Source organism: Opisthorchis viverrini, assembly GCF_000715545.1.
Source record: "Opisthorchis viverrini unplaced genomic scaffold opera_v5_262, whole genome shotgun sequence".
NCBI classification, from domain to species: domain Eukaryota; kingdom Metazoa; phylum Platyhelminthes; class Trematoda; order Opisthorchiida; family Opisthorchiidae; genus Opisthorchis; species Opisthorchis viverrini.
Window position 1 is genome coordinate 318,085 of NW_008751916.1, and position 16,678 is coordinate 334,762.

Sequence of the window (16,678 nt, forward strand, 5' to 3'; positions counted from 1 at the left end):
AATAGTTTTCAAAGAATAAATCTACCAAATCACCACGGGAGCCTTTTTTTGATCAAACTGGAGCCGAATTATTTCCGGTCTGACTAGGGCAGATTCGCAGAGGACACGAAAACTGCGCATATCTAGAAATCTGAACCAGACAATGGCGTAGAGACAGAATGAAATGCATGGAAATCAGTCGCAGCCTGATAAGTTCCGAATGCAGGGAAAGACCATGAATGGGAATCGAGATAATTAAATGTTCACAACATACCCGAGTGTCACGAAACTAGAATTATTTGAATATAGATGCGAGGACGCTTCGATGTGGATCGGTTTAGTGTTTCCGTAAATTCAGGTAAAATATATGAACAACCAAATCAAAAGGAACATTATATATCTTCGCTGTGGGCAAGAGGCCCCGACACAAAAAGGAATCGATAGGAAATAAGCTTTTTACTCTCCCTTGGGTTTATTGACTGTGAACCTGTCCGAAACTTCTAGATTTCAGTCCCATCCGAAAGCTCCGACGACCTTCAACTCAACTGCCAACGTATCTCCTCTACATTCATAGTTCAGACGTTTGGCCAATTACAGGGTGGAAGGTGTGGATAAACAATACATCTAGTTAATGATACAAGTAAACTATTGGTCAAGACATGCGAATGTATCCTCTGACTACTGTTACGCAAATAAAAGCAGGTTGAACGTTTGTGGGGAGGGGGTGACCTTTATAAAGTCACTTACATGTCTTGTCCACGAAAGACCGACAACAAACTTGTCACATCAGAAATCCACATTTAAACTACGGTCCTTGGGTATATTAAAACGAGTTCAGTAAACGTTCGGTCGACTGTCCTCATCCCATTTCTCATCGCATTGCTTCAAAGCACTTTCGCACGTGAGACTATTCGTAAAAACTTGTTAACTGTACCTTGTGTAGGCCAAGTGTCGCTTTTTCTAAGCCATCAACATCAAAGGGGTCTTCATTGTTTACTGAGGCTTAAGTAACGATTGGCCTGTCGTCTATCCTGATATATTCGAAAAACAGAACTTCCAATTAGAGGATTATCTGCGTCCATCACAGCAGCGGCCACTGATGGCAGTTTACGCTTGTTGCTCACACCACTTCATTTAACACCAAGAACTAGGACAACCTGTTAAACCGAATATTTGGCTGCAGGGCGTGATCGAGTGCGAGTCAAGTTTGAGCAAATGCCAACTGCATCCTCTGCAGGACCCTGAATAGCAATTACACTGGACTTATCGCAAAATCCATCCGTTCGATAAATTGGCAAACGATCAGTTTATCTTTGTGTGGTATAATGAGGATAGACCATTTTGGTTGGTGCAAATGGATTCCGTAAGCCTTTACATAAAACTGACGACTGATTGCTGCACGACACCACAGTTTACGTAGGTCTTTCGATCGTCAATTCGTTCATCGGGAACATACGATAGAGCAGGGGCTGGGACTTGCCGACGGAAACAGAGGGTACACACATCGCCCTAAGGGACGATGCTTGCACAACTCAAGCCCCCCCCCCGAAATAAATATGAAAAGAAATACACTGTCAGTCAACGAACAGCAATTTATTTTAAACTCTGGTATTCGCAGAGCGAAAACACCCTTTGGAATATAAGACGAGGGTCTTGTTGCTGAAGAGTTCGGTAGGGAATACTTCCCTCAAGAAAACTGTATGTGGCCATGATGATTCTAGTATAAACATTTCTGTTCGCAGATCTAACTGTACTGATGTCCTCAGGCACACAGTGAACATGACGATCCCGTGAAGATGTATACTTGATATGATGCTAATTATAACGTTGATCTAAACCATTATGAATGAAGAATATCACCCAACGGAGACTCTGTTGAATCCTCTATTAACGTCACATCAATATGTAAACGAGTGCTCAACTCCAATGGTTTGGTCAGATTATCTATCGGGTTCAAACACCACCCTACCGCCAACACTTCCTTGTATAGCCAACCTTGCATGAATCTGTCAGAGATAGAAACACCCCTGAAGAACAGCTGCTGACGCTGGACAGCTTACTTATTGGCTTCTAAACCGCGAGCCCCTCAAACAGACATCAACTACACTTCAATGTAACAGCGGTCGTAGTCAGTTGACAACGTAATTGACAGATAAGACACTGTCGGGGCTGCTAGAAACCACATTCATACATTCTTATCGGGTGAATTTGTAGAGGTGCATGGGACACAAACATCGCTAACGGAGAATGAAACGTCTGCGTTGATGGAAATGCACTAAATTGATTTAGCAAGGTTGCATTCATGTTGGGACTACAAAAAACGGAACTATGATAGCGAAATAAATTCATTTGCGAACTAATTCGGTTTTACGGGAGACTCACCTGGTAACCAGCTGAGTCTCTCGTTTATGATGTTTTCAAGCCTCATGTTTCAGTTGGTATGATATTCACATAACGGGCAAGCTATCATATGGTTGCCTGCAAACTGGTGTCCCGGTGCAAAGTTCCAGAAACAGAAAGTAAAAGCTTTCAGCGACATTTTGGTATCACGTAGGTAGTCACGCGGCTGATGAATATGAGGCGGCATTTAAATAAGTTGAAGAAAAATGAAGCGAGAATTTCAAGTGGTCATTAGAGATGGAGATTGTCCTCGGTGACAAAGGAGGCATCAGATTATTGGATATTCTGTGACAACGCATTTGAGACGAGTAATCGAATAGATCACCTGGGATATAGGTCCCGCGAAGCAACAAAGATAATATTGAGGAACCAATCGTTACACGGTCATTCCTATGAGATGGCACACAGCCTGGAATGGACAGGCACGTAGGTTGCCAAAAGCTTTTCACACTTTTCCGTTAGATGTACATGTCTGTAGTTGGTTAAGGGGTCTTAAATATAGAATACTCTCTACGAATGGCATCAACAGTGTTGAAGAGCAGCACGTAAATAGTTGGGGCCTTCCAGTTAAGAAGTCGCCACTAGATTAATCAGTCAACATCGAACTACGCGAAGTAGACTGCGTCATTGGAGGATAATGGTATCACTCTAGCTAGGCGCAATTTAATCACTGTCGATTAGCCATCCGTCGCGAATAATATCGTCTTTGGCTACGAACAGAAAGGTTGCAGGTTCAAATCACACCATTAGATATTTGTGAGATTCACACTGTCTAGAATTCCTAACAATTAAGAATTAGTTGTAAAGTGCTCCTAGGTCTTTCAGCATGGGTCGACTAAACCTGCAGGACGGAATGTCAAATGAAGCTTCAAAATACCTGCGCTACACCCAGCTTATTATTTAGCTACATGGAGCTAGAAATCTCACAGGCTGGATGAAGCCTCCAAGTGACGATTCGTACGGGAGAAAAGTGCGACGTGAACTGCGCAATCGAACGAAGGTCTTTTTTTTATTATGGGCCGTTCACGGTATGATCTTCAGATAGTCACCACGTTAGGCTGCTGTGTCTACAGCTTGATGCGATGCGCGCTACTGACGAATCCTAACAGGACTCGATTATTCTCACTAACCGGATTAGAAGTGTATGTGAAGAGGTTCACGTACCGTAACCAAGGCCTCAACTTACATACAACTTCTATCCAAACGACAGGAGGTCACATAGGAATGAAGAATACAAAGGATGATTTATTTCAACTCTGGGACGATGTAGAAAATGTGCGCACGGAACGAACCGGGTTTACTAAGTTCGAATGTATGGGGCTGAAGTAGACTCATCAGTTTTGTCTGACTTTAAATAAAATACCGTACTTATGGGTAGATCACACGTGGAAAATTGCGAGAGAAGTGGATCATCCAACTGGGCCACCGCAGAAGGTGAAAGACAATGCTTCCATTCAAGTAAGAACGCCAAAGCTTCGGACACGGACTTTAGCTGGTCTTGATCACCTTTTGGTCGCATAGAGGAAAAGACTACCGAAGAGCGACCCAGCTGACATGGGCGGACATCAGAATCATTGAGCATATCTTGTGAAGTGGATTGGGTGCTATCATCGGATAGAGATGGACTAAGGCTCCTACCAACATCACAAGTGCAACCAATCAGGTGATGTGTCCACGAAAGACAGTATGACGGAGGTGTCTGAAACAAATCCTGAGAAGAAAAGAGAAGAAGTGATGGAGTGTAAGAATATGGTTTGCTGTTAACTAAGAAACGACTATGTACTTCGAGTGTGACGTTGGAGCTCTAAATAGCCCTTCAAAGCTAGCTTCTGGGAATGAACACCTAAAGTTATCCGATTAAGCGTATTTGATAGTGAATCCGATTCATATGGTCTTTTAAGACAGGGACGGGTGCGTTATATTCCTTTCAGTGCCCCGATAAATCAACTAACAACAAAGAGCTCACACTGACTTGTGAAATTAGGTTAGGGGGAAAAGCAACAACTGAACTCAGTAAGGTTAACCTGGTCCGCGAATAGATCCCTAATCAATGCCTGGTGGCATCACCACAAACAGCAACATCGGTGTTGATATGGACACTTTAGCGCCATAGAACTACAAAGTTGACATAATTTTATCAAAAGGCTTAAAGGGGAAGGGAGAAGAGTGAAGGGGGAAGTAGTCTAGAACTAATTCACATCAGGCATTTTGGGATACCTACACCAAACAAACAATCTGGAGGGAAAATGGTAGTATGAACGTCAGTGATATCGACCAGCCGCCATTTCTTACGTTTCTACCCAAGCACACAGAGGTCTACAGGGAACTCGTCCTGAAAGGCTGACTTCATCAGACGTACTTCCGTCAGAGCCAGCATAACTATCGAAGTATGTACAATTGTTCAAGATCTTCATTGCACCTCCACGAATTGCAATGCCTAGGCTTAGAGTATGCACGTTCTCAGGCATGACTTTGTACTCTGCAGGTGGAAGATGCTTGCCAATGACCCTGTCACTCAGAAGGTATTCTGTGACATCCTTCTAATCTAATCTAACCTTACCTAACCTGATCTGATCTAATCTAATGAATTAACCAACAGACTTTCATTAGCGTGATACGCCGGGACCAAAGGTCTGAAGGGACGTTGATTGAAAGGCCCTTCAGCCAGATGTACTTGAGAGCTAGTAGACCCCAATCTGGAGTGAGCCAGGTGAAATTCAGTAAAACAACCATATTTCGATGATAAGGGATGATAGAATAATCACACGGAAGGCAGCGAGGAGGCGACGCAGCCTAGTTACGGAAAAATACTAGCATACTTCGGATGGGTAAGGCGCTACTAGTAGAATAAGTAAGCGTCAGTGGAGAAAAGTCAAAACCTGTGGTCTTTGGTTGGAACTTTTAAATACCAGCTGCGATGACGGGCGGACGAACAAGACGCTGCTTTCACCCACCGCCATGCCTGTCAGATCTTTGAGTCAAAGGCCATTGATGAGGCCCACTGGGGCCCAGGCAGCCAGGCAGTACTAAGTTCTCCTTTTCCACTCCAGTCAAACGGTTCGGATGGACAGAAGAGCAATAAGGGACAAGGCTACGAAGCGACTTACACGAAGCTCTTCGCGTGTAAGGATTCCTGCTCGTCTTGGGCCGTACTGCCGTGTCTTTGACTGCTCATATTCAGAGTGATCCAAAAGTACACGATGAGATAAGGCCAATTTCGCAGCCTGGCGTTGAAAAATACGTTCCTCTAAGCCTCCGGCTGTAACTAGCCTGTACAAGCGCACGGGACGCGATTGACCAGGGCGCCAGATACGAGCCATAGCCTATAGCGTGAAATAAAAATGTGCAAGTAAACCGTATCAGTGGTACAATATTAGTCAAATGCAATGCTAGCAATAAAGAAATATACGCGAAAACCTGCCCTTCCAGTGCCTAAAATGTAGTGCAGAACTGTGTTCGCCTTGGCAAAGCGGGGATAGTGCACGAAAAGTAAGTCCACACGTCAATGCAAATCAAAATACTGCTATCTGTTTGAACGAATCATACAAATCATACGTAAGAAATGTAGGAAGGCTCTCACAATGATTAACTGCTTCGGTCTCGGCGCTGCAAGTAAGCTATCAACCCGTCACTTTGTTACTACAACCCGTGTGATCAGCCACACCTGGGGATCGATGAACGTTTTTGGTACACAGATGTAGATTACAGAGGAAGAGAGGACCCACCATAAAATGTCAGAATACATGGAATTCACTTGAAAAGTGGGACAATGATCGCCAATAGTGGGAGAGTTAACCGAAATAGAAAAAGATTAATGACACTGATTGTGCACGAAACTACCAGCATAACGGTTTCACGCACTTGTCTTGAGGTGGTGCATAATTCCCAAATGTCAACTACTAATGAGAATAGGACAATATCACCTCTAGCAACGGCAACCGTTCTGCTGAAATAAAATCGATAAAATGGAAAATCCGCTAACCAAGGACACGAAGTTAGGAAAAACGAAACTGTTAAATTTTTGGAGTTCGTGAATGCAAATAACGAAGTTGCACGGAGATGTGCGAATAAGTGTATTTGTTCATATATGTCCAAATTGGGTTCAGAGAGAACATAAGGTTGACGGAAGCTGATGACCGCAGGAAAGGCGAAACCGGTTGTGGGCTGTCGAACAGCTTCCAGCAAACTTATAAGTAGTTTTTTTTAATGAAAATATACTTCGATATCTCGAATACCGCACCAACTGGAACATGAGGCGACCTTTATGCAGCACATTCAGTTGAAGAACATAAACGGGAAATTCGATAGGGTCTTCGGTTAAAACCGAGCTGAGTTGCAAAAGAGTATATATGTAGAGACTGCTGTTTCATTGATTCGGTGAATAGCAGACTATCCAGATTATTAAGTGGCTCCAGGAAGATCATCGAACAGAAGAAGCCTATTACAGTTTGATGGGTATAACGGCAGATGCACTCCCGAAATGGTCACTAGTTTGGATTTTCTGAAGACTTCAATGTTCACATCCTTCACGTGAATAACATTCTCAACAGAGGCAGACACAAAGGCGGTCAGAGAAACACACTTTTAATGGCCTGTGATCCCGGGATCTAAGGAACCAGATAGAAAGACGCAAGATTGGTGGTCGATAGATTTCACAAGCACCACAAGCCTCAATTGTAGTTCAGTAACCGACGCATTATAAGATGAAATTTAACGTTGAAAAGCTTCGAAGCAATAGTCACTGAAGTCTCATTAGAGAAATCAGTGTATTCTAGGGTGTAAGCGAACTTTTCCAAACCACTGATAGCCTCATTTGATGTCATAATTGCTTAATATCGAAAATAAGTCATGTAAACTAACTGAGTTCTTCTACCGGTTGTTGGTCGAGGTCCAAAAACGAAACCAATTAGTGTGTACATCTATGTACATACTGCTATCTCAGGGACTAAACAGACCACAAAAAAGACCGGTAACGATGGACTTAACAGAGTAGTTAACAAAGTTACCTTGCCATTAAATTGTAGTTCAGTACTATGGACAATTGATTCAGGTCCGATAAATTGACGCTGAACTAAAACAGAGGTGACTAAACAAGAAAACAAAGCACGAGTAAGTGCTCTCCTGAGTAGGAAAAACAATGCTAAGGAACACGGTGAAAACAGTTGGTCAGTATCCAAACGTCTGTGGAAAAGGAAATTATGCATGAGTATCGTACTTGGGCGTCATTCGCTGGATTCCAATCCATATCATAAAGTATGAGATGATCTGCACCGACCAGATTAAGACCAGTGCCACCAGCGCGGGAGCTTAGCAGTAGTACACCTGTCATAAATAGAACGGGATAAAAAACAAAAGACAATTCGTTAGGATTACCATGGTCAATAGAGAGAGTGAGGTATTATGGATACATTTTGCTTAAACTGCACTTCACAATACAGTGAGAAAAGCCTTCATAACAATCACTGATGAATTATAGAAAGCGACCACTTCCGAGAGGGGGACGCTGACGTTTGTGAATAGAAGTGCATAGTTAGACGTTAGATTCGCAGTCACCCTTTAAAAGTCAGGGATGAATTGAGTAGCTGGTCACCCGAGATACAGTAAGGGAGAAAACCAGTCCTCGCTGTGATAAGAGAAGGAAGTTACTCTATGAAATTCCTAGCAGGAGATTCACTTTTGAGCCCGTGGTTGAGTCGAGATTGTTGATGCTCAAGGGTCGACCATGGTTAGCAAAATACGGATATCCTTCCGCGTGATATCCAGCATAGTAGCGGTCCCGAAGTCGGTTTTTGGAGTGGAATTCGACCGTAATTAGATCACAGCAGTTTTGGTTCCTTATCAAGGTTCCAATGAAACGCGACCCGAGGGAGCCACAAGGGCAGACATGTGGTGATGTTCACACAAGTCGAGATGAAAATAAGAATATTAGCTGAAATAGAACGAGGAATCGTCCGGTCGAGTGCTCACACTCCGACATCAGTATCAATTAGCATTGACAGTTCTCCACTAGACTAACGAGTGAAAAACACGACACAGAAACCGACGCATTGGTTGATGACAAACTAATGCAAGGAAGCATTAGGGTGGATAAAACTATCCCTCGTACGGACAGTAGTCCCTTCTATTAGTCAAAAGCAGGTATGGATTTTCAGTCCTATAGTAGACAAGGAGTAACCGTCGATGCTCTGTGAACATGAATCATCTGTAAAATCAAAAAATTTATACACAACTAGACCACGAGGCTCACGTTCGCGAGAGTTTAGATCATTCAACTGTTCCACGATTTCCAGTCTCCGCTTATTCGGCGTTTGGCCATCCAGACGAAGTGGACGTCTTCCTGTCACCCGGAAACACACCATCTCCAATAAATCCAAAGTCTGAGCCGACAGAGTACCATGGTTGAGGGAAAAAGAGGGCCAAGAGAATGAATAAGAGGAGCAAACAAAAAAGAGACAGATAGCCTAAAAAGGATATTATCCTACAATGTACACTACAAGCTCGCTATGGAGAAAAGTTGTTTCAGTTTTGAGACAGTATTCTTTTGGGCAGCAGAGCATACAGTGTACATCCGGTGCCAATGGTGTGTAGCACACATGGTAATGAACAAAATCCTGATTGGTTCCTAATCCCCGGTAGCCCATTGGCGCGCCATCACTTCACGACTACGAAAAATCCCTCTGAGTGTTAATTGACGTTGCAGTTCGAGAACCGGGCGAATCCGATAGATGTTGAAAGTACGGCGGTCGCCGCAAGCCCAATCTTTGGAAGTGGCCTTAGCAAGACTAAAAATATCCAGTACGGGATCCCTCCCAATACACAAATCCTCTCAGGGTACAACAAGGAAAGCCTTACAAAGAACATTTACTACTCACTATGAGATGACTTTTTACTATCCAGGGTAGTCACGTATTTTGATCGACGTTAAGTAGCACTCTAACACGTGTCGTCTGCGGCCTGTCTGGCAAGACAGCACGCAACCGGAGCAAAGTGGATCCATGTGACTGGTGACTTATCTGTACATGTTAATTTGATTAAAGGAATCAACTAAGCAAACAAAATGCCGTTAGTAAACTACCAGCTGTAGATTCAGTCAGTATCTCGCGGATACAAATGACCTGCTTATTTTGAGGTTTTGAGGAGTGGAAAAAGTGACAATCGAAGCTCACAGAGAAACAATAAATAGCACTGACTGATAGGACACTTTCCCCGTGACAACCGTGTTCAAATGTACACCCCGATGAAAAAGCTTTACAAGCATCTATCCTCGTAGGCTGGGGCAGAACTGGCAAGCTTGTAAGCGGAAGTTCGCTGGAGCATTCTAACACCCGACTCCGTCAGTTATGTTCCAATGACAACAACAACTAGCGAACGAAAGCCTCACTGATTAAATGCGCATAAAAATGAGGATTTCTCGCAATCATTAGATGGGGCCTCTTGATGACGAAACAGATGATGCTTGAATTTTTAAAACAGACAAACTCCAGAATCAGGATTCGGGCAGACAATGGTCCAAGAAAATAAAGAAAACGAAGCACATTGCTCCGAATTAGTGCACTGGGTACTACGCCACAAACGGGAGATTCAGCTGGGCCTCCCGTTAACAACAATGTGATTTTTTAAAGAAAAAAGCAGGACACTTTTAGCAGCGGTCACACCTGGAATAGTTGGCTGTTGTCCAACAGTGATATACCTGAAGGAAGGAACGTCAATTCATTGGCGCTAGAATGTGAGTCTCACGGTTGAAATACCTTCCATTGCAACGAAGTGTTGTTTTTCACTTCGGCTTCTCACAAATACAAGTGGTGCTAGAAAAGTAATGCATTACAAACACCGTCGACGTAATCTCCTGTCGGACACGAGTAACGACTTGCATTTCTGAGAGCAATCGTTAATGAGGTTGGTTGAAATTGCCTCCCCTCACATGACTGACAGATATTCTAGGGATGTGCCTTTGTATTCCTGTGTGTAGTACAGCTGCGTTGCGCATCCATACGTAAAATCTAAACATAAAGCCCACATGCAACAAACGCAATATGAAACTACTAAAATCTTTAGTATTCAGAAGTCAGTTGCGGCTGACCACCTCCTTTCAGACTGTTGAATCAGATCTAAACATAAAGCCCACACGCAACAAACGCAATATGAAACTATTAAAATCTTTAGTGTTCAGAAGTCAGTTGCGACTGACCACCTCCTTTCAGACTGTTGAATCAGCATCCGAGGTGCTCCTTTTAATAAGGTTCTAATCTACATCAGAAGAATGACAAAATGTGAGAAACTCACTGAATGTAAAAAGAAGGACGAAGTCGAAATATTCCCAGTTGCACGAGAATTCGGTTTTGACACCAAATGAAACAAAGGCTGCCTGAGACAACACGTTCAGTTGACGTGGACCATCATGAACGAGATTCAGCCAGATTTAGCTAGGGCTCTCATCAAGACCGAATTCTTGCGCAAATGGGTGTTTTTGTCGAAATATGTCCAATTTGGATTCAAGTACAACTTGGGGGTTGATGGAATCTCGGGGACTGCATCTACCCGACGAGCGCCCAGAAGGGCGAAACCGGTCGTGGGGTGTCGAAGGTTTTTTAGCAACCCTATGATTAGTGTGTTATGTGCGAACAGATCATCGTTTCTAACTCCTCAGGAAGGCAGCAAGCAAGGGGAGTTTTTTGACAGATAGGAAATTCAAGTCAGCTTAGTGCTTTGACAAACCAGGCGAAAGATTTTACATGCAATGGATGTAGGCAAAATGTATCAGATAGGATCGGTCACAAACCGGACGACATTTCGACGATCTGTCACAGATACATAGGCATCTGATATGAAGTACCTTCATTACGAATGTAGCCTCGACTCGCCTACTCAAGAGAAGAGGCTTGCTGACTCTGTAAAGTTATCCAACATCGCTGTCAGTATCTGGATGATATGATAGCACCCGCTTAAGGTAATAGCTGTATAGCTGTATAGTACTGTATAGCTGTATAGTACTTTTCAGTTTTTTCGATAAATATTCAGATATTTAGCATTCGTTGTATCCTATCGCAAGAACGACCAAAGTTCCATTGGTCTAATAAGTTTCAGACGTGTTTGGCTGATTGTAACCTTAGCTGTCAACGATGGGGATACGGACCAGAAAATATGGCTATTTGCTAGGCGTCCGAGGCTCTTGCCGTAGATGCCTAAACAAGGACTGACCTGAATTTCCGGAACCAAACGTAAATCACTGCAAGCAAAGATATATACCGAGATGGCTTAACGAAAACAGGGCACCAAACACGGAGGGACAGGGGTTCGAATTCAGTCCCGTTTTTTCGAATTGCATGTCTAAGTGTGGACAATCTGGCATTAGTCCAGCTCTTGTGCCTCCTTCAAACTGCATGGCAGATGCTCGCCGAAAGGGTGCTACAGCCAAACAGTAAGGTGCCCGATTAGACGTCCAATTGGTTTTTCATTTCCCGCCGGCTAGATACTAATGAAAACGGAAGTAGTATGAAACGGTTTGTTCATCTGCATTGGAGTCACGGCTACTCTTAGTGCGGTTAGTAGATGCCAGAAACAGGAACATGACTAACTGCGAAAATCAAATACACCAGATATTACTTGCGTGAAATTCGACACCAGCACTAGCCGGTGTTTTGATGCATTCTTGGTGGAAGAGTTTGTTCCATTTGAGCGCCCAAACAGTTGACGCAGCATATGGTCCAGAACGTTTAGTTTACCGGAATCCGAAATAGCACTGACATCAAAACCTGTCGTCTTCAAACCGGCTGAACTCCGTAGACCAGGCGACTCATCAAGCAACGTTAAAAGTTCTCTGGTCAGACTATGTGGTAGCTGGTGGTTGTAACGAAAAACGGAGTAACGAAGATATGAATGACTGACAGAAAACATTCTTAGTACAAGTAAAAAAGTGTGGGTGACGAAAGTCACAGACTGAGAGATCATCATCATTGTCAGCTGTAATAATCGCGTACTTGCCGTACAGTGGTTGTAGGTGCCACAGTTTCGTCCACCGATGATTCGGGGAGGTGGGGTAGGTAGCCGCGCATTGGGGACGGGAGCTAATAAATAAGTGCGTAAATACAGCACTGTAGGCGGACTGCTAAGTGGGGGATTGGGAAGGGAGCTATTCATTAAAAGCAACAGATTGGATACATGAGTGCAACTGAGGGCGCGACTGGGCCATGTCTGATAATGTCTCTGACCATTGATATGGCCCGTCAAGGGGTCCCCATCTACAAAAAGGAGTTCGATAGAACATTCGTCTTAGGTTGAAACATGCCAGAACCAATATTTAGTTGTATTGTAAAAGATGGTCTTGGTAACAGTACTTTCATATTTCCTATTTCACTGACACTTTTTAATAGAATGAACACAAAACCACTCTCTACCTTAATCCAAGGAGAGAGGGAAAAGAGTAACAGAAGCCTGGAAGGTACAACAGTCAGTACTCAGACTACCGAAGATAGCACCAACACATCAATGCTAGGATTAGTTCAGCCTCTAATTGGACGACAGGTTATACATATTAAGAGTTGTGATCAACAGGATAAATGAAGTGTTTCTTATGGAACCTTCTGGTGCTCGAGTTGTCTTACTGCGGATATCTTGCTTACATGTAACAGACAAAGGAGAAACACCTTAGGACAACTTCACTCCTATGGATAAATTTACGATCATTAGTGTCACAGATTTGCGTTGAATCTTCCCATTTGCCAACACAAAAAAGAGCCAGACATATTCTCGTAAAACATTCATCTGAAGACAGAATTGTTTTTAACGGGAAACTCAGCTGAATCTCTCGTTTAAGCTATTTGTCAAATGAATGCGCTGCACAAAGATCGCCCCATATTTCAGTTGGAAAAGAATAACTACATTGCAAATCCTATCATCCATTTAGAAAATGCCAAGGACATCGGAATACTACCTACATTAATTGTAAACTAGTGGTGGTCCGAAACTAGATAGTGGTCCGAAAAAGAGCGGTGACAAGGCTCTACCTACTCTTGACGTATGTAATGTGTAACCTATCTTGAGCAGAGAAAGACTGTACTGAGAACCTTAGCGAAGCAGACTAATGAAGTGTGTAGATAACAGTGTCGGAGGAGAACTCTGTCAAATAAGAATTTGAAACCACCTCCTTGGTTTTAATTATTGAACGTGCCTAAGATATCTCTATTATCAAACACTGCCTCGTTAGGAGAACTATGCTGGAATAGATAAGCACCACCCTAGAGAAACAGGAGGGATTGTTACACGGAAAATCAGCAACAAATAATGACGGAAAAGATAATACATATGATGCACTACCAAAAGAAGAAGACGAACCATCGTCGACTAATAAATAGACACTGAAATAGGCACGAAGTAACGACGATGAAAGATATCATGACCCAGAAGATCAAGTGTAAATACTTCAGTGTTCACTCAGGTGAAACCAGTTGGGGTATAACGGATAGCCACATGAGAAATGATTTAGAAAAAAATTATCGGATGCCGTTCGCAACGTCAAGAAATACGCATATCCACATAAGTAAATTAGACCCCCTGTCTCTCGACTTCTCCTGTCTAGACTTGGGCAACCTGGTAGTATCCCAGCCCTCGTGCTTCCTTCGAGTGACAAGGCAGGTAGGCACCGGAAGGATGCTACAATTAAACAATTCTTTTAAATTTAGATCGAGGAAACAGTTATCTATGGGAACCATAGCCAGCCCTCGGCTTCCTTCGAGTGACAAGGCAGGTAGGCACCGGAAGGATGCTACAATTAAACAATTCTTTTAAATTTAGATCGAGGAAACAGTTATCTATGGGAACCATAGCGAGCGCTCCTCCAACCACTGAAACTCATCGACCTCAAAGAAAAACTGTGGCTCATGGACAACCTACAGACTGCTGCACATTGACAAGATGGTTTCTATCACTACTGCCGAGACAGATGTTGCTCCGAATTTGTCATCACTGATCACCTATACCTGTGGAACCAATCTATGCGGCCCAGCGACCAGCATTCGTTGTCGGAGCTTACTCCACCTTTCATTCACCACAATATCAACTGGGAACATTCCCTCCACCGCACAACTACCGATCCATCGCTACGCTCCATAACAACAATGCACTGATGATATCCCCCCCCCCCCCCGGCAATCAAATTGCCCAGTTCAGCCAATAAACCAACAACCAGTCCCTCTAGCCCCCCTCTAACCGGTCTCCTGTCATGAGATTATCGATGTTCAAGTTCCTGCATGCATTTTTCTATGCGACAAAATTGTCCAGAATCTAGAGCATGTCTTTCTGCGTAATTTCAAGATCTCGACTAATGATAGAAGGAAACATCTGAGAGATTGTCCATTTCAAAAGAGCAGGGAGCAGTGTGCTCGTTATCATGAAAAGTCCATCTTTCGGACTGAAGCAAGGCGTACGAAGCAAGTCATTTTCACCATGCTTCGGTTGCAGAGTAGAAGATACAAATTAACGCATCACTACCAAGAAGCTATGGGAAACACATCCCCGCTAACCATTCCAAACATACAACATGGGGTTTCGAAAGCCGAATGTAAAAAATGAGAATTTGGCCATTCATGCAAAGGTGCCCTAGTCTGGTCGTTGGCTTGTTCGCTGAGCTGGGCAATTTGATTGCAAACGTTTCATCACCAATCGAGGTGACATCATCAGTGCGTTATTGTGGAGCGTAGCAGTGCGTAGCGGTGGGTTGGTGGTTGTGCGTTGGGTAGTGTTGTGCGTGTGTTAATATACGTGCTGCTAGCAGGGGATGACCTTTGGTCGCGATTAGTTGTTCGGTCGGGTGATTCCATTGGTTGCTCCGTTGTCCTGTATCCCCATTCGCCGATGCCCACGTGACCTTTGAGCTTGGCATCCCCTCCGTCGTAATCTGGTCGAAGCTAGATTGACCTTTGTCCCTTCCAGTCCTGGGTTGTGACCTTTATTGATTTGCCTCCAAGGAGTTCCTTGTTTCGTTGTTTGTGAATCCAATATTCGGTCTTCCTTGAGTTTTCCGGTTGAGTTGTTGGTCTTTTGCACGTAGGGGTGCGTAAATTGGGTCCAGTTCGATGCACCGGTTGATCGAATTTGCCGTCGAGTACCATGCTTCCAGAAATTCTCTTCCGTGCCTCGTGCGTCCGTATGCCAAAATTTCTGCGTTTTCCAAGTTGAATTTGTGGCCTTCTTGGTCCTCGTGTATGGATATCAAGGACAGGGGGTCATGCCTCCTGACGGCCGCGTTGTGTTCCTTTATTCGTGTGCATAGTCTCCTGCCAGTTTGTCCGACGTAGAATTTGTTGCAGTTGTTGCAGTTGAGTTGGTATATCACATTGTTCTTCTTGGTTTTGTCCGGTTTTGCCCTAGTCTTCTTGTAGGGGTACCACACATCACGAACTTGAAAGATTGATACGGATGGTTCAGTTACGCAATCATTGTGGTAGTGAATGAACCTCACATTCATAAAGAACACTTATCTATAGTGAACAATACTCGAAACACTTCGGGCTATTAACCTTCTGACATATTGATCCTTCGGTTGAGGAAGACGTAGCAACTCACACCACCGAAAACTCAGTGACCCAGCGACAGATAGAGGAAATAAATGCAGCTTCAAAACGAATAAAGATAGAATTTCCGTAGAAATGAATATCAGAATGAAACTATTCAATATCTTTGCATTTCCATTTGAACTACACGTACCCGACCACCGGAGAACTGCATGCCTTGATTTCCTTTTGAGCTGGATTTCGGCGCAGGTGTGAGAAATTGTCGAAGTAACCATGGGTGATTGTAGAGTTTGCGAAGTGCCGTAACCATGCAGAGGATCCAACTACCTGTCCCTTGGACAGTATTGTTGTTACTGCACAATCCACCATTCTCCTTATCCTCCCGTTCGGCACTATCGTCCGATAAATCTATCGACATATCCGCAGGTAACTGCTCCATGTCCAGCTCGCGCTGAACCCATTGAACAACAACCTTCTCCAGCTTCGACTGCAACGAACTTGGGCTACAGAACACAATGAATTCGCCTGCAAGAAAAAAAAACTGCTCCATGGCTCGCGCTGAACCCACTGAACAACAACCTTCTCCAGCTTCGACTGCAACGAACTTGGGCTACAGAACACAATGAATTCGTTCGCAAGAAAAAAAAACAGAAAAAATGGGATTCATCTGTTCAGTGTGGAGAATCCAAGACTACTTGGTTGGTTCTGCTTTTAGGATTAGAGCTCACGGACGTATACATGAGCCTACTGGCCAATCGGCGCCTAGCAAGCAGAGATAGAACTATATATAT

General features: G+C 43.7%; 1 protein-coding gene across 1 annotated transcript in view; it reads right to left on the reverse strand.

The window, feature by feature from the left end:
- Positions 1 to 3,648: 3,648 nt before the first annotated feature.
- Positions 3,649 to 16,678, reverse strand: part of T265_09161 (hypothetical protein) — a gene marked incomplete at both ends in the record, with an annotated part of 31,488 nt that continues 18,458 nt past the window's right edge. The window contains 6 exons of the mRNA XM_009175167.1: positions 3,649 to 4,090; positions 5,487 to 5,702; positions 7,595 to 7,701; positions 8,627 to 8,756; positions 11,983 to 12,216; positions 16,081 to 16,412. Coding sequence (XP_009173431.1) covers positions 3,680 to 4,090; positions 5,487 to 5,702; positions 7,595 to 7,701; positions 8,627 to 8,756; positions 11,983 to 12,216; positions 16,081 to 16,412 — 1,430 coding nt within the window. The remainder of the gene's footprint in view (positions 4,091 to 5,486; positions 5,703 to 7,594; positions 7,702 to 8,626; positions 8,757 to 11,982; positions 12,217 to 16,080; positions 16,413 to 16,678) is intronic.